Raw genomic sequence first — 24,532 nt, 5'->3', positions numbered from 1 at the left:
CGTAAGCCGAACACTAACGTTCCATCTCAAAAACTGCCTTTCTTTCTCTCTCTCTCTCTCTCTCTCTCTCTCTCTCTCTCTCTCTCTCCCTACACTCCCATTCTCCTCCATTTCCCTTATTTCTGCAACTCTGTGGAGTTAAAACAGAAGTGGTGGTGGCTTGTTAGCTAGATGGCGGCAGCAGCATGACTCTCTTGTGGTGACACAGAGGACCCTGGGTGAGCCGGGGAGCCTTTAAAAGCCCATCCAAGCTGCTTTTACTAATTCATCATGCCCCAGTTTGAGTTGGGAGATCAGTCTCCTCTACGTTGACAGGAAACACTGCTGGGAGAAAATCCTTTTTGCTTTTTAGCACCAAGGAACGTCAATCCACTAATAAACCCCGTGATAAAGTCTCTGCATTTAATATCAGCTGTAGCAGTGACTGATGGATGACAGAATCTTATCATCAGTTGGTCAATTTAATGTTAAAATCATTACATAAGGTTGGTTAGAGCACAGCTGTTTAAGGCTTCGTACATTTAAAATGCTTCCATGTTCCTTTTTTGGCATTTTGGTTGCTCATTATTGCAATAATAACTACCAATGACCATGAAGATCCATTTTTCAGTTACACTTAAAGGAAGGGAAGGTATAAACTTCATTGATGTCAAAGATGTATTTACATTATTGACAAATATGTCTTGTTTTCTAAATGATCAATGAATCATTTAGTCTATAAAATGTTAGAAATGAAAATGAGTGGTAGTTCACTGAATGCAACATTTGTAGCTGGAAGGTCTTTGTCAGGCAAATATCCACCTGAACAAAAACAGACCAAAAAAATGACAGCTCCACCTAAAACTGCATAAACAACTGATACAAAATAATGCCCGCTATTTCAAAATGATTTACTAAACACTGAAGCCTACTGTATATTATTATTTATTGGTGATTTGGGTATATTTGCATTATTAGCCTACATTTTTAGAAGCTGCCTCTCCTGCTCCTGCATCTGGGGTTCGCTCTGCACTCTACCATTATTTTACATTATGTTATATTAGTAGGACCACAAGATGGTGATTGTTTTGTCTGACCACCTGTCCAAAATGTGAGGTTATTTAATTAACAATAATGTAAAACAAACAAAAAAAGCAAGAAAACCTCACAGGCTGAAAGCATAGAATGTTTGGGATTTTTGCATGAAAACAAACAATTAGAGTATTAAAAAATATTGTTGATTCATTTCTATTTCAGTTACTTATTGTTTTAGGACTATTCGGTTGTTGCAGATCCTAACTGATGTGTTGTGTTTGTCATTTAAATTTTGCACGTTTTCATACGATATTCAATATTGTCTGTCTGTACAAGAAAGCATTTCAGCTTCTGTGAATCAGGATGTGACATCTATGTCCAGATGCAAAGCCAGTGTGCTATTTTTGATCACTCCAATGTCATTCACCCATCCCCTTGCACAAGGGAACACAAGGCATCAATTGGAAAGAGAGCGATGTCCTTGACAATGTGTGGCTGCTTTCAATTAACATCAGAGGCGTGTTATAAATATTCAGATGCAGCTTATCGTGCTCCATTGCTCACTGGAAGACAAACAGATGCAATCACGAATCCCGACTCAACTTAAATATACTTTCCAGAGCCACGTGTGTACGAGTAACGCAAGCAGGGCTCCATGAATGAATGAATGAATGTAGACAGTGTGTCCGTATCTTATAATTATAATCTTTGTTGCTGTTGTTGCTGGGAGGAATTTTTCAGATGTCGGCCATATTTCCCAAGAAGGGACTATTGTGTTTGGAGCCCTACTGACAGACTGAATGACAGATCTGCAGTGAGACGATCACACCAACTCTATCATGAGCCAAAACAAAATCTCCATGGTGACTGTAGCACAAGCAGCACACAAGCCTTTCATTTCAGAGGTACAGTAAATCCTGACCTGCTAACAAGAATCATATTGAGCTTGATTCCTGCATGACATGCCCCAGTAAACTCTCACTAAACTTGCATGAAGATTGCTTTCGTGAAGAGGGTCAAAAGGACAGAGTAATGTCGCACAGAGAGAGTAACGTAAAGATGGAGCCTCGGTGCTCGACATCACTCCTCATCTGCTTTTTTGTCTCAGTCCCAGCACACCCCTCTACCGCCCACCACACTTTCTCTCTTCCTTACATTCATAATGTATCAGTCGCTATTGTGCTCTCACTGGAAGCTTAACAAAAGACAGTGTGTTTCTGGAGAGTGAGCCTATAGCAAGAGAGTGCAGCACATTGGCGGTTATGGGGATCACGCCACACACATCTCATAATAATCCTGAAATGGGGAAGAGGAGAATTGTAGATGATCAGAAAAAAACTACTAAATTGGGGCTAAACACAGTCCAGTAGTATGTAAAGCATTAAAGCTTGAAATTGTCCATCAACTACTAAATGGAAATCCTTTTCTGCACCCTCAAACTTCCTTGATCTTGTTATCCAAACAGTTTTCAGAAATCTGAATATATCTTTTAACGTTTGATTCAGAAGAATTTGTGAAGGATGGATAACACCAAAGCCGAGAAACAAAAATCTAGTCCTAACCCCTTGTACATCTACAATTCTGGATGGTGTTGTTGCCAATGCTGTTGCCAGAGATAAGGTCTCTTTTTGCTCATGCCCTGCTATTTGCCAAATTACTTGCAAGTCAATAGGCAAAATTCCATATCCTCCGCGCTCTCCTTCCTGAGATGGGTAGGAGATGAAAGCCTTAGAGATGACAGGAAAAAGGCAGCTAAATGTATAGCACCACAACTCCCCTCTCTCTCTCTCTCAGGTGCTCTAAACGTTTCATTTATTCAAGCTCAGAGCAAAACCTGAGTCCCCTTGTTACAGGAAATCAAATAGGACAGCCAAATGCAGAAATGCATGCGACACATACAATATGGGGTCACAGCTTTCTTTGCACCTCAAAAGACACAGTCATACCGTGCTAACGACTTATGCCAAACCAAGAACACAAGAACATCTGCACTCTTGTCTCAGTGTCCATTTTGTCAGGAATAAAATGAAATAAAACAAGAAGCAAGCATTCAAAATGGGACCCAGACCAAAACTGTGTGTGCAAGACTGGGGCAGAAATGAGTGTTAAATGTGGAAAAGCAGCTTATGCAAATTATGTTTAGTAATAACAGCATTCAAGCAACATTAGAGGGAGAGAGAGAAAGTGAATGCTGCTAATTGCAAGAGAGCTAGCAGGCGGGAAAATGGGTAGGTGGGTTCATTCCCTGCTGCCATTTAGAAACTATGGTGACACTGTACAGTAGATGTATATCTAAATTTCAAAGCTGAAAAAAATATTCATGGCATTTTCTTTATATCACTGAGGATTTGGAAATTTAGTCAGGATTCAGATATTTACTGTAATACTCTCATTTAACTGGAAGAGAATTTAATGGGATTTGCCTCAGGGAAACTTTAGTTAAAACACACACTGCCAGATATTTTCATGGCTGCATTCCTGTCAGCTCACAGACATATTCTGTTACATTCACTAACAATTTGAAAACCCATTTTATGAATGATTCCTATTTCGTAGCTATCAGCAGTATAAGGCCGTGTGTCGCCTTTACTTTGAGTTAGCATGACCTGGAGACCTGAAAGAAATTGTGGACACTTTTCTTTGGCCTTTTTGCAAAATCTGTGAATTATTTTGAGTGTTTCGTCTGTCTTCAATAGCCACAGCTGCAATTTACAGCTGAAGTAAAAAGATTAGTACATTTTTGTTTTACATGTAGCTGGGTTTGGTGTACTTGACAGCACAAATGTCAAAGAAGCCACAGGGAATTTCAAAATAGGTATGTAATGGTACTACTGATAGAATTGTTGGCAGGGAGAGAGAGCTTGTTCTAAACTTCTTAATGATTATACTCTAGACTTTAGACTGAATACTGTGCCCAATGTGCATCAGATACTGTAGCTGTTTGTACATCTGTGGTCAAATAACAGGCATGGAGTCTGTGGCCATTTTGCTGCGTCAAGGGCACTCTGTGTAGCTCACACTGGTCCACACACTAATTTCCTGTTTAACCAATGAAGCTTAATGGGAAATAACTCTACTCCTCTATAAATTGTGTGGCTGGACTCAAAAGACTGTTCTTAGGATGAAGTGGAACAATGATTTTATTTTCATACATATTTTCAGCTCATAGTGTCTATTACATTCCTGTAGCTGTTGCTTGCTTTTCAGTGGACATTAAAATGATTCCTCCCTATGGTGAGACTGATTTCTGAGTTATGTCCTAAACGCATTGGGTGAAAAGCTATTCCAACTTCAAAGACGCTTTGAGAAAAAAAATGTAAAGGCGTTATGTGATCATTTATTTTGGCAAGGTTTATTTGTCATGGAACTGCCATACACTGAATTACGCCTTTGATAGTTTATGAAAGGTAAAGCAACACTTTGTACATTTCCTTAAAAAATTGCTCTGTACATGTACAAATACATCAACTCCCCCAGGCTTCAATTACAAGCTTTATCAGATGAGATCTCTTTTTTGACAATGCTTTTATGAGATCATCCAATGTGTTATATGCAACAAGTCTAGATTGTTGTCTAGTGGAGGGCAGCACAACAAGCTTCAAACAACTTGTTAAGGTGAACTTGTTCAAGCTGTTCTCATTCACTGTTCGTATACCTACCAAATGTAATGGACTATTTTAGTAGTATATAACCCACGTAATGGTGAGCCAGGATGGGCAGGGCTGACGAAGTGTAGGTCAAACAAACACAGGGCTTTCACCCAGGAGACCGCTGTTTGTGTCCTGTGTGAAAGCAAAACGTTTATTTATTTACTTTTGTTACATCATTTACGTACTTACTGTAACTATCGTCACATATTTAAATTACATAACAAAGGTACTTATTTTAACCCAGAACACAAACTTTTCCAATGATCGCTCGTGTTGCTGGAAATTCGTAGGATAATGCACGAAAAACAGTGCATAACCTTTTTTAAGGTTATATTACGAATCTTTGTATGGGGATGTGGTGACAACAGTTGACTAGTCACACATCCAGCAGACAGAGAGCAACATTAGCATTCATTTGAAGTTGGCCACCGGATGAATGTAGGTCCAATATTCTCTCTGTTTCTGTTTTTTTGTTTCTACCAACTCCAGAGGGAAATATCTGCCTCTTTAGACTCTCTAGGTTTTTGTGCTGAAAACAACTGTGGCTGGAAATTACATTTGTTCGTACAGGCATACAAGCAACACCTCTCACACCACACATAGCTGTTTTATCCAACGTAATATATTAAATATTGATTAGTACAGTTTTGACTTTAAGTTTCAACAAATTCAAATGTTTTACTGACCCGTCTATCCATCTCAAACTCCTCCATGTGAGGTGTTGCGGTGCCATGGAAACGACTTGCTACTTCCACTGTACCTTTGTTACTGAAAGACAAGGGTCCAAAAGGTCTTGTTTTATGGGCCTGAGAAGTGGAAGAATTTCTCAGCCTACTGAGAAGCATGTCATCCTTCAACCTGTCTAGAAATGTAAAAACTAAAAAAAAACTAGCTTTCTTATCTCCTCCCTGTCTCTCTCTGCCTCTACCTTCATCTCTCTTTGTCTCTGTCTTTGTTACATCTCTCATGATGCGGTCTCCGCCTTAATCTGAGGACAGACCAGCAGGACTCCACAGTCAAAAAATCCAAAGTCTACTCCTCTCTATCTTTAACCTTCCTATTGCAGAATTGACTGACTCTCCAACTCACCAACCATCTTCCAGCTCAGCCATACAATAATTTTGTGTTATTAAAAAATAACTGAGGTTATATAATACACTTCCTGTGCTTCCTGCTCCATTCTGACTAAGCCTACATCCATGTGCCTGATGCCCAGATGTAACAGAATCACTTTTAAATGTACTTGAACACAATAAGAAGATGGAAATCAATGTATTTCTGATTGAAATGAAGTAGATAGATAGATATGTATGGAGTGTATGCATGGAATAAATGTAGCCTCTCAAGTGTGTGTGTGCAGTTGTAGGGTAATGGAAGCGCTTATTGGCAAAATCATGATTGACATCACAGAGAGAAAAAGACTAGAGCCCTGTTGACTGACAATAGCAAAGCAGGGTAGATGTAAAGTGTTGAAGTGACGCAGAGTAGAGTCTGCAGGTCAGGGATAAAGTGGGTCGAGCACGCTGCCACACCTGGCCCTCATCTGAAGAGCAGGTTAACTGAAGAGCTAAAACAAAAGCTCTCGGATTTAAAACTCTCTGCATGTCTACTTGTAGTTTATGTAGCTACTGCTGTATAGTGTTTCTGTCTGCCTCTGTGGTGTTCTATGAAAAAAACACACTGCCTGCTTTTTATGTACATTTTGGTATGGTGCTTTGACATTTAAATTATTACGCCGATTGGACTCACGGGAATATTGTAATCGAAAGTTAATAAGTTATGTTGTAATTACCCTGTTCCTGGCACATTTTGCTTGTTCTGGCATGAACCATGTGGATTTTAAAGATGTATATGATGACTTTTCTCAGGGCAAAAAGTTAACTTTTAATTTGTATCATCATTGTAGTTGATTCATGCTGAATGTAATGAAGCTTATATTAAGACCCTTCCTAATTGCCTATTGCGATCTGTTGTGTTACCAGAGAGTACACTGTTGTGAAATTGTAGTGCTGCACAGTAATTTATGTTTTCTTTGTTTAAAAGTAATGGAAATTATGTTTTTACCATTACATATGTATGTGTTTCTTGATTGAACAAAATCTGCAAGCACCAGACAGCACAAGTTTATTGTTTAAACCTGTATTAGCTGATTTTTAGCAACTCTAAGACAGTGGAAACAAGCTGTAAACACAACATTTATTATTACCATTTTAAGTTGATATGGTGAACATGTCAGCAAACAGTTGACTATTTATACATCCAGCAGATAGAGAGCAACATTAGCATTCATTTGGAGTTGTGTTTCTGGTCACCCAATGAATAATGCTCCATGTTCACCAGCTTGTCGCTAACTTTGTCTGTCTACTGTTTGGTGCTGGGCAGGTACTGCCGTGACACCATAACAGTGAAAGATATTTAAATGCTTCGTAGAGCTGAGGGGAACTGCAGAGATAATTCTCTGTGGGTATGAGTGACCCCTTTTACAAACACATAGTTATTTAATGCATTGTTAATATAAAAATATTGATTACAGCAGCATAAAAGTCAAAAAGGTGCAAAAGACTTCAGTTGCAAATTGTCTGTCTTTCGGTGGCATTTTTGTCCTATATTAGCAATTTTAATACAATTATCTTTTTGTTGACAACAGACTTTGGCATTTGCAGTAATAAAAGAGAGACTGAGTAGCCAATGCGTTATATGTTAAATGTAAGAACGACAGATTGGCTTGTCAGTACTCTTTTTGCTCCGGCACTTTATTTCATTCACTCTTTGTCCTTGTGTACCTTACTCAACACAAACACACACACACACACACACACACACACACACACACACACACACACACACACACACACACACACACACACACACACACACACACACACACACACACACACACACACACACACACTTCACGAAAGAGGCTTCTTTAGAGGTGATTTAAGAGAAAACAAGCTCCCCTTTGATGAGATTATACCTGTCTGACAGCCTCATTCAGTTGTCCACTACATGCCAGGAAACACACACATGGCTTGGCATCTGTGTTGGCCCAACATCATTTTCTCTCTCTCTCTCTCACTCTCTCTCTCTCTGACCCAAAATCATTTCCTCCGCCCATGGAGACTTCCACAAAAGCTAAAAAAAGACCCACTTTCCCATCTCCTATAGAGGAAAAAGAAAAGGAGAGACATGGGAAGGAATGTAACCCTAGAGTGTCATTATAATGGATAATTTAAAAGGCATGTTCTGCATCTGAAAAGAAAGAGTGCCTTCCCCTGCCAAAAACCTAAATATGCACGTATGCATCACATACAACATAAACGGAGGCTGCCAAGAGCAGCACTTGTCTTCTCTTTGATTCTACCACTGGGAGATATTATAAGAAAGGCTTCCTCAAGGATAATGGCAATGACAAGAAACAAATCCTTCTGTGCCTGCCAATAGAGAAGTGTCTATTAGACTGGAAATCTTCTGTATGTGTGTTAACTACATACAAGGAAATTAAGTCAGATTTTATCTAACACAACAAGGTGTCCTTACTCACATATTTTAGATACTGTAGCTATTCAACAAGACACTTTTAAGGTTTTCTGCATTTTTCTTACTGTCAACAGATCCCAAGACAAAAAAACGGTTAATTTGTATCGCAATGCTTTCCAACTTCCCTACCCTGCAGCTCTCAGCTTAAAGCCTATTGGTTCACACTGAAGCTGGAAATCTTTATAAACTGCTCACAAATATATAGTTTCTCTTTTTTAATTTTTAAAAAAAGAGGCTGACTTCCTTCCTTCCTTTATAAACAAACAACAAACACACGTGGAGAAATCCATTGAAGAGGAAGAGACAACAACCTCAACACACATAATGCAAGACTACCACTGTATTTTTAAAAACCTGCTGTTAATACTTTACACATTATTGTAGTTTAAACATTGAATTGTTCATCTAGTACCCTTTTCTTTAACAAGGTAAAACAACATATTTCATTTACATCTTATGCATTGTATATATTACTCCAGATTGTGCATTGTCAAAAACTCTTGAAAATGCGGCCCAAAAAACCAAAAAGGCTCAAAAACAAATAGCCCGTAAGTCTTCATCATAAAATTACTTTTCGCATGCACATCTTTTTATGTATGTAATGTATTTAAACATTCAGGGTGCTATGTGCCAAAATCCGAACCATTAAATGAATGAACAAAGAGTAAAGATGGAAGTTACTGTACTGTATTTTGTCTCTCAGGTTTTTCCTGAGAATTTGACCTGCACTCACGCAGTGTTCATGCAAATCGAATACTGCTTAGCTAGGCTACAAGTCTCGGTCATCCTTAGCTGTCTTATTAATGTCCTCCTCATTTAACATTTGGTGGACAACTGCCCTACAATAGACCGGTGCCAAAAAAAACTCCTCCCTCACTGAAATGATTGGGGAGGAGTGAACTGAAAAGTAGCATCAAGGTTTCTTTGGACTTTAATGACAAGTGTGAAAGTTCCTTCAGGGCTATTTCATGGTGTAATGTGCCACTGTATAAGTGTGTGAGATGACTCTTGCCCTTTTGTAATGACTAAGATTGTAACTGTCACTCAACATTGACTAACAGACAGAGAAAGAGGGGAAGAGGGGGAAAATGGAGAGGAAGAGATGATGTGAATATCAATCACAAAAAGGAAAGATGTTTACAATTCAGGTTGATTCAATATGGTCTTTATATGCACAAATAGATGTGTGTGAACATATCTTTGATTGCTAAAAGCAAAATGACTGCCATTGCCTTAGAAAGGCAAATAAGAGACAGCCCAAAGGGAGATAATGGACTAGAAGCATTGTTTCTCTCTCTAGTTTAGTGTCTGTGACAGAAATACCAATTATTCATTGCTGGAGAACATTTCTATTCAGTGCTAATGGTATGAGGTCTAAGTCTTCTTGGTTGCCTTGGTGACATTCACATCAGGAAGACAACACAGCATATCCCAGCCTTCTAGCCTGTAAACTGATGTCTTGCCATCCAGCGAGATGCTCTCAACTGTGAATCAGAAGGTAAAAAAAACCACATCCATACCTGCCGATGAGGAGGAACTCCCCGAACACCCCCAGTCTCCTCATGGCCATCAGGAGACCTCGAACAGTCATGCCTTCACAGAAACACACCACTACACGAGCTTTGGGTAGACGCTCCCGTAGTTTCCTCAGAAGGCGATCAAAGTGCTTCTCCCCTGCGTTACTGTAGATCTTGTCCGAGTGGGCAATGCATAAGCCTTCCTGAGAGGCCAGCTCCTTGAAGGCCTCCATACCACTCTCCCCATAGTTTCCTATAGGTGATGAAGAAAATAAATTAAGATTATTAAATAGTGAGAATTCAGATGGAAAACATTCCGACCTTACTGGAATTAAACAATAAAACATTATCCTTGTAAAGTGTATTTTCACAGTTTTTTTAAATTAGCCTTTGTGGATATGGATAATACACTGGCTGTGGCGTTTTCACTAATTGTGAGCTCAAAATATGGGGCATTATTTCCTTATTGTAAGTGAAACAATCATGTTTTTGTGATAACAAAGCATTACATGCCTTGTTACTTGCGAAAACATAAATGCTTTCAACCATACACTTTTAAGATTATTTTTTGGGCTTTTCTGCCTTTAACTGACAGGACAGCTAGGTGAGAAATGCATGAAATCACCACAGATCGGATTCAAACCCTTGACCTCTGCATCGAGGCATAAACCTCGAAGTATATGTGTGCCTGCTCTACCCATTGAGCCAACCCGGCCACAACCATAGAGTTCTAATTATTTCAATGATGTTGATTTTGTTTAGTGCGTCAAGTCCTGACTGAGATGAAGGTCTGATCCTCTCTTAATGAGTGTCACAGAGTTTTCTGGCTACTGATTGCAATCAAAGCCAAAAGGGATGACGATAGCTATCCTTGTTTAACTGCACACTATCCCAATCAAGGGCCTTGCAAAGCTGTTTGTGTGTGAGTCTAAATCTTCTATTTCCTCGATCTAGATTGTTGATAAAGCCCACAGCTCTTTAGAATAAGAGCTGGATTACACAGGCAATCCAATCACTTGTGCATGCTTGAACATGTGTCTGTGTGCGCGTGCATGCGTGCGTGTGTGTGTGCATTTTGTCAAAAGGAAATGAGGAGCCCCTATCCATAACAATCTGAGAACATTTGTTGTGCAAATGCATTGTTGAGAGGCCAGGTTCCTGGGGGCCTCTAATGCTGCTTTCCCATTATATGAGTGATGAAAAACGAAAACTCTATCTGTGTGTGGCATGGCTTTATAGAGCAGCTGAAATAGGCATCACAGTAATGCATTTACTCTGGCACACAATGGGCCCATGTGTTGGTTTTCCAATAGTCCTTTGATGATATTTTCTGTTGCCTCATTTTACTCCCCCACTGGTAAATGGAAATAATGATCCAATTATTTTACTCTTTCCATCTAGACTGTGAGACAGGTGGGTGGTGGTGCATTAGTTGACAGCCCATTTGACAGTGACTACCAAAAACCTGCTTTGAGTATTCCTACCAGACTGATGATAATCGGAACAGGTAATTTATGCAATTTCACAGCCCTAGCTGTTGCTACGGGAACAAGCTGCATTCATAACTTGTCTAAGGTGGCGGGAGAGAAAACTCATGAGCTTAAGCCAGTCGTGACCACTTTTTCAGAGATAACTAAAGATAGAGTGGATTTACATATGACTCCTCAAAGGTCAGCCAAATTAGGATGTGAAGTCTCAGTTAGAAACATTTACTGTGGCTCCAAACGTCTCTGTTGTCTCTGACAAAACTGAACCTATAGTCAGTGTAAGGATTTACATTTACGTAATGTCTGCATGTAAAAGCGTGTAAAATCTTACACGTTTGTACTTTAAACTTTTTTGTAAAGTATCCTAACTTTATCACTCGCACTGTAGCCTGTTGAGTAAATGATGTTGCTGGCAATCAAATCCATTCTTCCCCTGACTGTTTTTTCATTACTCTTAAATTATGACTTCAGTCCCAGAGGCACCTCCTGTATGTTGAAGGTCAGACAGCTGACGCCACCTAGTAATGTCTCCAGGTACTACAGCTCCCTAACTCCCTCTCTTCATCTACAGTATCTGATAGCAACTTGTGTCAAAGCCCCGCTCCAACACCTGACTATAATAGGACTTTCCAAAGATGTTTCACACTCCCCATGAGTCCACAGCTCCTCAAGGGGGGGATGCTTGGTAATGTCGCCTGTCAGTCATATTTTGGGTGCACATCAATGAATGTGTTTCACTAAGATTTCAATGAAAAGCTATAGACATAATTCACTTCACAGTAATGACTCTTTCTACCCAAACCCTCTCTTCCTTTTACCTCATGTCTCCAACATAATACACTGTTGTGCTGTTAGGCTGAACAAATTAGCACAAGAGTTATCAAAAAGAAAAATGTGGTGAAAAACCAAATGCTATTATTGTTAGGGTTTCTGTGGAGATAAGACATGTATGTATCTGGTGAATTTTAAAACATTCATGTAATTTTTCATCCCAGCCTTAACCATGGAATTAATTTAACATTTCCAAAAGATACACATACATTGTTAATGCTGAAATGGTCCCTTGTGTGTTTGGCTAGATACTGACTTTTAAAACTTCCTTTGAGGACTCTAATAACACAGCCAAGAACCTCCACCTTTGGTTCCACATGCGATATAGCCTATTTCTCAAAGAAACAAAAGGAGAGACCAGCCAATGTTTACTCAACATACACTCTACAGTCAATATCCTAGTGCAGGTTATTTAACAAATGCAAACACTTATGTATGATGATGCATAGGATGTGTGGGAAGATGCTTGAAGCAATATCCATACAACCTCCAACTCCAGACAACTGCATAAAATCCTAATCAAGATATACGTACGTACATACGTCTGCTCTAAAAAACATGAGAGCCATGAGACAGGCAGATACCGTACACAGAGTTGTCTACATTTCATTGACATTCAGTTCCTCTTCAGTGACAAACATATAAGTGGGATTGTTTGAGGATGTAGGCCCCAAAACCCTCCATTTAGTTGGTCCACGCACATTTTGTTTGTCATTTTATCGAATTATTATTTTATAAGCCAGTGGTTTACCATAAAATATGTAATTATTCTTCCAGGTTTCCCAGTATATCTCAACTTTAAGTCACTCCATCAAATGATTAGAATCTCTATAAATGTAACTCAATTCCAATTCAATTTTATTTATAGTGTCAAATTATAACAGAACTTATCTCGGGACACTTTACAGATAGAATAGGTCTAGACCACACTATAATTTACAGAGACCCAACAATTCTTCCCGATGAGACTATAAAGTCTATAATATATAATCCTGACTATTTTCAAAATAATAGCATAAAATATGGAATGTATGTGTCTCTCTCAAACTTCAATCAATGAGAACATTGTAGTGATGCTATGGGTAATTTAGATTCCATAATCAATGATGGGGTCACTAAACTCACTTTCATCCACTACCAGACTAACAGACAACATTGTTGATGGCACATTATGGTGATTTTCCACTAAGAGAGGACAGTGATAGGGGTCTCACCCTCAGTGTGCACTGCTGATACATAGGTCCAGTTGTACCGCTTGACAATATCCAGCATGGCTCGGGCCTGGAGGGTGTCTGAGGCCACGACCCTCAAGAAGTACTTGAACAGAGTCTTGTCACTCAGGTCGATGCTGGTGGCAGAGTAGCCGATCTGCGGGATGTTGAAGAGCTGCAGGAGGTTCTGCACCTGAATGGCCACAGAGCTGGATCCCGGTCCGATCACTCCTGCGATAGGTTTCTTGGACGGTGGAGGCTGGTGGGACGGGGTGCCGTCAATGCACCATTTGGACCCGTCCTTATCATCCCGGATGGAGATGAGGGAGTCCCGGATGAACTCGATGCTCTGCTCCAGGGCCACAGAGGAGTGCCAGCAGGAGTCTCGGATCTCACAGCCCAGGCTGATATTGGGGAGCAGGTTCGGGTCAGCGTTGATCCGGTCCAACGTGTGGAACATGGCTTCCACCCTTTGGATGCCATACTGCTCGCGGACGTCCCCGCACTTCCGCTCAGCCACTTTCTCCGCAGACGGCTGGTGGTGGACGGAGAAGAGCGCACCGATGATCACGTCTCCATCCATACGAGCCACGGAGCGGACCACGGCGCGAGGCACCGCCGACCGCTCATTGATGCCGCTGCTGTGGGAGAGCACGAGGACACGGAAGAAAACCGTGGGGAGACACAGGAGAGCGAAGAGACCCATCTTTACGCGTGCCATATTGTGCCACATTGCGTGAGCCGTACCAACTGTGCAGGCATACTATCTGCTGTCTGTCAATAGGCTACATCCACGTTTATCCCAGCGACCATGATCTGTGAGCACGACACCCGGAGCATATCCTTGCGCACCTGCAGAGAAATGAGACAAGCTGCTGTGACATGTAAGCTGAGAGAAACGATGCCAAATGTGCGACAGTGTTATGTGGGAATGGTTGACTAAGCACGCATGCTCCTTTCCATCAACGCCCTTTTACATTCCTGCAGCTGGCAACAGTCCTCATGCCTCTCTTATAGCTACCATCGATGTGCCTTTGAGCAAGGCATTTAACTCACACCCACCTGATCAGGGGGCAGTAGTAGCTTAACAGGACTGCTATCCACTGGGAATTGCCCCACCGTGCATGTGCTTAGTTCTGGAGGGAGCAGCCAGGTACTTCAAAATGTCTCAAGCAATCTTGTTTCATACAAATAGGCTGGAAGTCCTGTGCTCGCTGCCCATTGAGAAAATCAGGCAGGAACCAGATTTCAGCACCGTGGACAGCGCGCTTTCCAAACACGTTACAAGGACGTCTTTGGGACTGTTGCCTGGGCTCGTCATCCTCTCACAGACACATTCTTCACGATTTGACACAGCTAGTTTCTAATAAAGCCGAGAAACTAGCATCCTTCCACAGTCGACTCCTATTTGAATTCTACATGAGGATGGATGTAAGACAAACGCACCGTACATTCTTCTCCTTATCTGCCGTGCAGCCTAAGGTAGCATCGGTTGATAATACTAAAAAAAATTGTCTAATGATAATTATAATAAATAATAATACACGAACTAAGCATATATCATTCAGCAGAATAAAGCATAACGTGAGTCTGTTCTCAATAGCCAATATGAGCTTTTCTCTATCTATCGTTTTTATTTTCCTATTTACATCATACATATTTTAAGCAGATTTTTTTCTGAGTCTATTGCATCAAAACTTACCTGAATCCTTGAGACATGTCGCGTGCCTTAGTCCGTCTTCTGTAGCGCGTGGTCCTCGGCTGTATCACTTGTCTCACTCTCTCTCTCTCTCTCTCTCTCTCTCTCTCCCTCTGTCTCTGTCTCTGTCTCTCTCTCTCTCTCTCTCTCTCTCTCTCTCTCTCTCTCTCTCTTACCCCCCTCTCTCTCTTTTCTCGTGAACACGAAGATCCCCTGCAACCATCACCTTTTCTACAGTATTCTACCTCTTATGCCTGCACGTCTTTAAAACATGCATTACCTAAGACCTGCAGTGTTCATCTGCAAATCGAAATCTGCCGTCATGTATAACACATTACAAAAAATAATTTCAGTGGAGCCTTCTGTGCAAGATAGTTGGCTGTTGGTTTATTACATCTCCATGAGAATGATCTCATGCACGCTATTCTCCCCACTTCATATAAGCAGGTGTGGAAATGATGAGAGACAGTATGGCCTGTCTTCTGTTTGGTCTGTAGCACTATCATACAACTTTGTTTATGTGCACAATTGTGTATGGAGGGTGTGCCATTATTACTGTCCCATCATAAATAGTTGAAGCAATTTAATAATTCCGTGTGTCAATAATTTTGAGAGGGGAAAAGTGAGATAAGTTATCGGTGTCAGGCGATAGCCAGATTTGAATTAAGCAATGTGACAGCTCACTATAACTGAAAGTTTATAGAAGACTGACAAGCGCTAACAACAAGCAGACAGAGGTGTCAAGCAGCACCGCTGTCCTTTATGACTAATAGGCTATATCTCATATGTTCCCTCCTTGAGTTTATAAGGCCCCAAGGCTTCAAACAGGATGGATGTTTTCAGCACGACGGACAGCAGTCAACAGTCTGCATCACGCCATCTAGTGTTTGATTGAAGGCCATTGGTGACATTTAGGCCTAAATCGTTCTTAACCTGCTGAATAAAGCTTCACTCATTACTTTAGCCTGAGTTTAACGTTTATGCAATAAGGTCTGCCTAAATCGCTAAGTAAACTGATGTAGGCCTGATGCAAACACATTTTCATTGGAAAAGAAATTACACAAAAGTATATTTTGTTCATATCAGTGATTGTTTGTTTTATGGCCAACTCCAGCAGTTTACCCGCCACTATAAACTACAATCACAGAATAGAACTTCTGAAACAACTCCGCCCCTCTAATAATCTATCTGCGCGTAATACCACGCAAAGCCACGGCCCACTGCCGGGAGGCATGCAGTTTACTTTGTAAGGTCCTGTCGTGACTCACGCCAGGCGGTACAAATCACAAATAAACTTATAGGAATATCTGTGACACTGCCACTGCTGGTGCCCGGGGCTTCGGGTGCGAGCATCTGATATTGACCCTAAATAAAAGTGACATGTTTGAGAAGAAGAGACATCTTGGATGCTGCAGACACACTTCAGGGCAAAGGGTGACGGCGGTGCTCGGTTTATTCTAGGACTGCAATCTGCGTGGGTTAACCGCAAGGCTTTCCAGCTATGACTTAAGCATTATTATTATTTTGATGATGTAGTATTGGTCAAGAGAGACCTGTCAATTATATAATTATTCATTAACGAAATGGTATTAAATATGTGTTGGTATTGTAATGCTTTATTATGTTTTTGGGCTTTGGAGTGTTTCCCCCTTTTACTCTCTAATGTTGATGTCACGGTTGTGAAAAATTGGATGATCCAAAAATTAAACTCACATTTCTACTTCCTCAAAACATAAACCCCATCAATCAATCTTTTGCCAAGCCTATTTTCCATCGTAGACCTTACTTTATGCAACCCAGGGAAATCAGGAAAGTTGGCACTTATTCGGCAACATTTATCATTTTTATCAACGTGGGATTGATTGCTTTTTCCAGACAAGACAACAGCACAAATAATATAAATATATGGTTAGTTGTCTAACATGCAACATTAAACTCGCAATGGGAAAAGCATGGTTTTCAGCACAGGACAGAGAAGTTCATAGCACCATTGTGTGTGTGTGTGTGTGTGTGTGTGTGTGTGTGTGTGTGTGTGTGTGTGTGTGTGTGTGTGTGTGTGTGTGTGTGTGTGTGTGTGTTCTAGAGTCCGGTCTTGTCATGGTAGACCTTTTGGTGGTTTCTTATTCTCTCGCTTTCAATGCTGGCCTTAACAGTAGGACTTTTTAGGAGATTGTTTTATCGCTGCCATGCATCTATAGATAAGTAAACCTCAGCTTAAGCAGTATGAACTATTGAAACAAAAATGTTTGCATAACATCATTCTTAGATTCATGGTTCATCGTATACACAACTTAAACAGTTTGACAGAAAACATCTCAAACAAACACTATGATTGCATTTTGTTCTCATGCAAAATCCACTGAACATTCTAATACAGCATATATCTTATAATAACTTAATCCATCTATGTAACAGTATAAACGTATGGATACAGTATTAAGGATTTGGAAATCGGAGTTGAGTTTGAATTGTATACAATGATTAAGATATAAATACAACAACTGATTTTTCTTACTTAGCTAAAAAATTATAAAGCTTTTAATAGGAAAAGTCTTTTCAAATTCGGACTCATTTTTATATTTTGACTATATTTACATTTTATACCATCCCACTGACTGCATGGGTTTGTTTCAACACCTCATGACAAGTGTATTCGGTACTGCTAAGCACTGTCCTGTTGATGTGTCCATGAGTCAGCGCCTCCAGCTGCATGGGTGCTGTTTTGCAGGTGACCCCGACCTCGAAACGTGGCGATCTCTCCCTCAGGTAACGACAATGAATTTAGGCAGAGTCTTAGCATTTCCAGCTAGGAGGCCGCTTGGCAAAAATAGTACAACAGTGGCCTCTCCTGTTTGTGACTGGTCACTGCAGTTATGTAAAAAAAAGAAAACAAAAGGATGTGTAGTGTGTAGGCAATGTAATCAGGTCAAAAAATTAATGATTTCTGCGAGTTGTTTGGGAGTAAGTTTTGTGTCTGATTTATTTATTGTTTATGGACGCATAGAGCCTACTTTTAAAGCCAACTGTCATATCATGAATATATCATAACTGTCCTGGGAAGATGCGTCTGTTTGCAAAGGTATTTTGGATGGTTTCATTTATTTATAGGTGGTAAAGATGTCGCAAATATTAGAAATGCAGGAATAAGTATATTCGAAATGAACTGCGCAAAAACAACGATCTCTTTTCTAATTTTACTAGTCAGAATAAATCTAATTTTCGTAATATACAAGTACAATTTCAAATTGTTAATTGGAGGTATCAAATGTATTTTAAATGAAAGGACTCAACAATGAATTTCAGTGTAAACGATTTGATCTTTTGGGTAATATTATACAATGTATGTACAGTATATGGTGAATAATGTATTAACACATTTTATTTTATTGTTTAAAACTTACCTTCCAGACTTTACATTTTTGCTATTTTAAAATTACAAAGCGGTGTCTATCTATACAAAAATATTTTATTCTAATTTTTCCTTTACTGTTCATGTCGTTTTTCTTTTTTTCATGTTCACATGAAGCCTTGTAATGATAAATGTAACAGATTAACATTTTGATCAATAAAGTTTTGAACAGAAAAAGGGGAGGCGGAGTGACAAGGATTGTAGTTAGCTATCATTAGCAGTTTCTCAAGAAAGGCAACTATAGTAACAGCTAGTTGTATTTATATATAACAAACAGACACATCTTATCGTACGTTTTCCTACCAACACAACGATAAGGTGAGAAGCTACTTGCGTGCTAACCCAACATTATCTTGCTAAGTTAGCTTGTTGTGAACTTCCGAGCTGGCTGACTGTTGTTAGCCAACATTAGCCGGCCAGTGTATGTTTGCTTGCCATTGTTACAAAAACAAGTGGATTTAATAGCGAAAGAAAAATTGACAACCAACTGGCTTGCAGTACTGGGGTGTATAATTACTGTACATAATATCTCAAGCTTGTCATCCTCGGTTTGGTACAGTGGTGTCTGTTGTAAGTAAACGTTAACTGTCAGGAACATTAACTAACGTTAGCTACAATAACTTACTGTGTATTCCTGGTAGAAAGCTGCCTCAGTGTCAACAGTGTATGCGCCTTATTTGGGCAAATTGTTAAGCTAGCCTGATGAACTGCTAAAACTCCTTTAACCAAAGCTAACATGGAACCACAGTTAAAGATTTAACGTTAGTTACGATAAAATGTATGATTTATGGCTCAGTGACTACTACTAGTTACATGATGTACGGTTACTAATGTTTATGCAAGCTGCATTTATAAATCTAGCGAAAGACTTTGAAGTAATAGCTAAACGTTATTCCTTTTCAAATTTGCATTTGCGTATATTCATATATTGGTTAATGAAGCGGTTATGGAAACAGACAGACAGGCAGCTGCTAAATTACTTTAGCACTGCTATCATAGATGAGCATCTCAGTTGTATAACATGATCTCAGTACTCAGTCTTCACATAAAATTATCAAAATACAATGGCAAGCATGTTGGCTGTACTGAAAGAAATGCACAACTAGTGTCCTTTCTGCCTGATCGAGTTCTTCGGGCACACTTCTGTGGTTCAAATACTTATTTTAATTGCATATAATATGCATTATATACATCTTTATAGACCTTTTTTGAAGGTTAGTATGTAAGAACTTATACTTTGCAATTGCATATTAATTATAGGAAAATATAAAATGTATAAACGATCAGACGTCAATTAAACTTTGGCACCATCACTGCCAATTCAAAGATTTAATACTGAATTATTTTTTTCTAAGGTCTTTCTGGAGCTGGCTCACGACTTCCTAATGTAAGAAAGGAACGATTCTGACCTCCTTGATATCGTGCTGGGAAGCTTCCTAATAAGGTATTTGTATGAGACAGCCTTTTAGGTGCACTGCAGTTAGCTTCCACAAACGTGTGGGGGCGCTGTTTCATTGTCGTTGTGCAGGCTCTAGACTTGGCAAGAGACCAACACCAGCGCCTCAGACAATGTAGGTTCGCTTAGTCATTCAGTTCGTTTGGTAGTGCTGTTGTACTGACTTTGCTAATGTATTTATATGAGTAGGCTGTTATGTTATAACGTCAGTGTTGAATTACTTTTACCACAAATGACAACAGATTAACATCAGTTCCATTAGTTCTACCATGTTAATACTCAGCCCTGGCTCTGTAAATGGGAAACAAACAAAGATGCCCGGACCGAGCCACACAACACTATTCGGTTCGTGCTGGTGCACAGAACCGGGGAAAGGCCATGGATGTATAAAGAGAGAGGCAGTGGGAGCGAGAGGCATGGTAAATCTGTCAACTTTCCGAAGGAGCACTGACGCAAGGGGTGTATTTGTTTGGGTGTTGAGTTCAAATATCAACAATCTTTCTCCAGATTTGCAGACTCCACCTTGAACACGTTTTGGAGCTTTCTTTCTGTTTGTACCTGCTTGTTTTGTATTGCCTATCACATCTCTAATACACTGACGTTATTTTCTCTTTCCGCTTATTCGGCAGGACAGCAGATTTTCTCACAGTCGCCCGCAGAAGCTTTTCCACCCCTTGAGGTCTGAAGATGGAGGAGGGCCATGGTCACTGTATGTCCTGTTTGAATCAGAGATGCATGGTCAGACCTCAACCAGGCATTTCTTGTGATCTTATCACCTGTCCTCTGGTGTGTGGGGCTGTATTTCACTCCTGCAAAGTTGATGAGCACCACCTTATGTGCCCACTGATGAGGGTGCCCTGCCTAAACAGTGGCTATGGTTGCCCCGCCACCCTTGTGCGCAACCAAATGTATGCACACCTTCAAGTGTGTCCAGCTGGAGTGGTGTGCTGCACTATGGAGTGGAACAGATGGCCAGTTAGCTGCCTGGACTATACTTCCTATGAGAGCCTGAGCCGTGGGGTGGAGGAGGTGGAGCAGCTGGACATGGCACTTGCTCTTCAAGACCAGCGTACACTACTCGAGTCCCTCAAGGTGATTGCCATGGCACCAACTGCAGAAGGAGAGCCACTTGTCCCTGTTAGTAAGGAGAATAGGGCAACAGGTTCAGCTTTGCTTAAAACTGCCTCTGAGGCCTCCACCATTATTGAGTCACCTTCGCAGTCAGTATCCTCACGTCAGCCAAAACCTCCCCCACCAGGCTCGGCGAAGGAGAGAATTGCCTGTGGAATTAATGGCTTGAATGAGGAGCACTTCAGTAAACTCTACGAGGCCACAGTGGAGACTGCAAGAAGCTTAGCTGCTGCGTTGGACTTTGTCAGTAGTGAAGTAGAGTGTGTGAACAGAGGAGAAGCTATGCAGAAGAGCCAACAGAGCAACAATGGAGACCTGAAGACTAGACTGGAAGACAAAATGCCTGTAGCCGCTGATGGTTTGAATAAAAGAGAGATGGAGGAGCAGAGTGTTTGTTCTAGCTGTTTGAGAGAAAATGGGACTCTGAAAGGAACAGATCTAAAAATTGTAAAAACAACAAATGGATCACCGTCAGGAGCAATGGAGGCCTGTCTGGAGACAGCCTGCCCTGGTGAGGTACAAGATGACATGAATGCTGGGGTTTCTCAGGAGCCAGTTACCCCTCTACTGGCATCTCCAGTGCATGTCAGCCAGGGTGTGACACAGAGGGCTGGTCATGTGGTCCTGGAAGATAGGGGGCTAGTTATTTTAGAAAACCATGGCCCTGAGCGTAAGTTCCACAACTACCATTTTTTTAGGGGCCAGGGCCAATGTTCATTATCTAATGGACGGATAGGTTACATCCCAGACAGGTCACTGTATAGATTGCGACCCAAAATGGAGGACAAAGCCGTAGATACCTCGGATCTGGAACAGGATGATGACCCTATGGGTCTCGGAGAAATTGATCTGATCACAGCAGCGCTGCTCTTCTGTTTAGAGGAGTCCCGAGAGTGTAGAAAGATCTCTGACACAGTCTATGTTGATGGCTACCGTGTTGACTTTGGCACACAGACTTTCACTTTTCCTGCAGCAATCTTGCTAACCAACACTAGAGTGGGTGACATTGCCTCTGCATCTGCCTGCGACCATGCTGCCCCCCAATTCTGCTACCCAAGCCCTTTCCGCACTCTCCGCCTCGGCCTTGTCCTGGAAGCTCTGGAGGTCGAGGCAGTCCCACATAACCGCTACCTCCCTTCTAACCCCCGCTACCAGCACATGTTTCCTTTCGTCTGTGGTCAGTCATTGCGCCGGGACCAGTTTTCTTCCCATTTCACAAATGTCCATGGTGACATTCACGCTGGTCTCAATGGTTGGATGGAGCACCGCTGCCCACTGGCATATTATGGCTGCACATTTTCTCAGCGGAGGTTTTACCCATCCACCCAGGGGGCCAAAGTGGTTCATGACAGGTACCTCAGGTCCTTCGGGGTTCAGCCTTGCCCAAGGGAAAAACCTTCAAGTGACTTCCAGTCTGACCAATTTAGTGGGCTTCCCATCGAGATACTGTGGCACATAGCTGGGTTCCTGGACAGTTTCAGCCTGTGTCAGCTGTCACTGGTGTCACGGACTATGAGGGAGGTGTGTGCCAGTCTCCTCCAGACCAGGGGCATAGTGGAGCTGCAGTGGGAGCGAAGACAACGTCCTGGTTCCCCTGGCACTGTGACATGGCAGATCAAAAATAGGGTGAGTAGAAAACATGTATTGTTAACTTCTGTATGTCAGTGTTTTTCATGGATTTTTGTAATGCATAAATCTCTTCAAAACAGTTGAAAAGACGAATGTGCTTTTGCAAGAGGCAACATTCCAAATAGGTGATGTGCCACTGTAGCTCTATCGTAAATGCTACAATATTATCGTGCACAATGGAAAATAACTGCCCATACTTTTAATCGCATACAATAAAGAATAACTATTACAAAGCTGTTTTAAAGAGATTTCATTTTGTTAAGTAGTGCCCCCCAAGCTTAACATGTATGTTTTGAATTTCAATTTTTGTAAATTTATGTAAGCAGTGAGCTAGAAGGACATTTTAGGATTTGGGGGTGCTTTAACAAAAGCAGGGAGTGAGCCTTCACATAGGATTGTATGGAAATGGCATTTAACAAATCAACAGGAGCCCCTCTAAACGTGTTGCTATCCAATGTCCTCTTCTTTCTGATATCTTTTTTTATTTACTGATGCAGGTGTGGAGATTCAGCACTGCCTTCAGCCCTGTGTTGTCGTGGGGTTTCACTAATCTCCCCAGCATGTCGGACCATCTGAAGAAGTGCCACTTCAACATAGTGGAGCACAAGACCGAGCCCATACCCCTTCCTGCCATGTGTTCTGCACGAGATGGCCACTCGCTGCGTCGCGTCCTGCGTCACATTAACACCTGACCAAACAACGCTGACCTCTCGTAGCTGCACGAGAAAAAAAATAACTTCTCCTGTATTACACTAGATTATGAAGAAGCCTTAATGAAAGAACACCTTACTTGCCGCAATGAAGGTCTGTTGTTGTGGGTGGCCCCTATGTGGAGAAAAGAAACACATTAAGCATTTAGCTTTGCATGGATTTGTGCTAAAAATGCATCCTTATTCTGAAACAATAAAATATATTTTCTTGAATACAAATATGCACAATATATTTATATTATTCTATGTGATATACTGTATAAATGTGTTCACTATCTTGCCTTTTAGCAGTAGCCATGGGGAAAAAGCAGTTTGTTGGTTATATTGCATTATTTCTGTGTGTCAGAAGTTATGCCAGCACTTTAAACAAGATTTGCCACTTCCTCCTGTTGATATGTGACCCTAAAGGATCTAGTCTTTCTGATCACTATAGCGGGTGTCAACCTTTGAAAGTCTGCTGTCTCGGTATGTATGTCAGGACACGAGTCTTAACAGATGGATATTAATATGAGGATAGCCCGATAATGCATGTGATTTGCTACCATTACCATTTAATAAAGTCTTTACAGCCTTTTATGGTTGGTCTGGTTGGTTTAATCTTTAAAGTTCTTCTTAGTTATTCAATATAAAATTATCCATTGGTGCCTGGAAATACATTCTCTGCCTTTAAAATGCAACCTTTTCCTGTTTTGGAAAAATTGAAATTACTAGATTCAAATACAAACAAATGTACAAAACTTTATAGGACCTTCTCAAATGATCACTTATGTTGACTTATTTAAGATTTCTATGAATAATATAATGAATGATATGATGATCCTCAATAGCATTTTGACTAGTTTCACCGACACTCACACCCTTGGATATACATAGAAAGTAATTGGTCTAGAATGGCAACCCCTGAGCCTGGTTTGACTGGTTTGTCACAGACAAATCAGTGGTATCAGTGGAGCATAGTTGGTCACAGAGAGGCGATTCCCATTTGTAGTGAAACACCATACAGTTATCAAAGCACCGAAGATTATGTTAAGTAGCCCAACATTCAATAATACATTTGCAAATCATGATACATTTACACATGCAAAGCATACCTTCCAGACTGTAGAGATGCTAATATACTGTACATGGCAATTACATTTTCCTGGCAACCTGACAGCACAGATAAATGTTTACTCAAGACATTCTGCAAAGCTCGAGATCAATTGTAGATAGATAGATGGATTCCAATCAGCAATATTGCAGTTCATG

The 24,532-nt window shown here is 40.7% G+C and overlaps 2 protein-coding genes across 3 annotated transcripts in view; one reads left to right on the top strand and one right to left on the bottom strand.

The window, feature by feature from the left end:
• Positions 1 to 13,983, bottom strand: part of grm1a (glutamate receptor, metabotropic 1a) — a 30,447-nt gene extending 16,464 nt beyond the window's left edge. The window contains exons 1-2 of the mRNA XM_078274766.1: positions 13,254 to 13,983; positions 9,725 to 9,974 (exon numbers count right to left, since the gene is read on the bottom strand). Of these exons, the coding sequence (XP_078130892.1) occupies positions 9,725 to 9,974; positions 13,254 to 13,983 (980 nt within the window). The remainder of the gene's footprint in view (positions 1 to 9,724; positions 9,975 to 13,253) is intronic.
• A 4,551-nt stretch (positions 13,984 to 18,534) lies between these two features.
• Positions 18,535 to 23,860, top strand: LOC144533440 (F-box only protein 30-like). Of its 2 annotated transcripts, none has more exons than XM_078274794.1 (4): positions 18,535 to 18,676; positions 19,714 to 19,802; positions 20,444 to 22,571; positions 23,072 to 23,860. In XM_078274794.1, the coding sequence occupies exons 3-4, from the start codon at positions 20,502 to 20,504 to the stop codon at positions 23,264 to 23,266; spliced, it is 2,265 nt and encodes a 754-aa protein (XP_078130920.1). In that variant the 5' UTR covers positions 18,535 to 18,676; positions 19,714 to 19,802; positions 20,444 to 20,501; the 3' UTR covers positions 23,267 to 23,860. The 2 variants fall into 2 exon arrangements, with proteins under 2 accessions (XP_078130920.1, XP_078130921.1); XM_078274795.1 differs by lacking the exon at positions 18,535 to 18,676 and adding an exon at positions 18,834 to 18,928.
• Positions 23,861 to 24,532: the final 672 nt, after the last annotated feature.

This window comes from Sander vitreus, chromosome 18, assembly GCF_031162955.1.
Source record: "Sander vitreus isolate 19-12246 chromosome 18, sanVit1, whole genome shotgun sequence".
NCBI lineage: Eukaryota > Metazoa > Chordata > Actinopteri > Perciformes > Percidae > Sander > Sander vitreus.
Note: the sequence above shows the minus strand (reverse complement) of the source record. Positions and strands in the feature narration are given on the sequence as shown.

What these genes read in the sequence shown, in the direction of transcription:
- LOC144533440 (XM_078274794.1), top strand. Translation starts at nt 20,502, where the DNA reads ATGGAGGAGGGCCATGGTCACTGTATGTCCTGTTTGAATCAGAGATGC. An exon ending in CATGGCAGATCAAAAATAGG is followed by an intron (nt 22,572 to 23,071) that starts GTGAGTAGAAAA and finishes TTACTGATGCAG; the next exon opens with GTGTGGAGATTCAGCACTGC.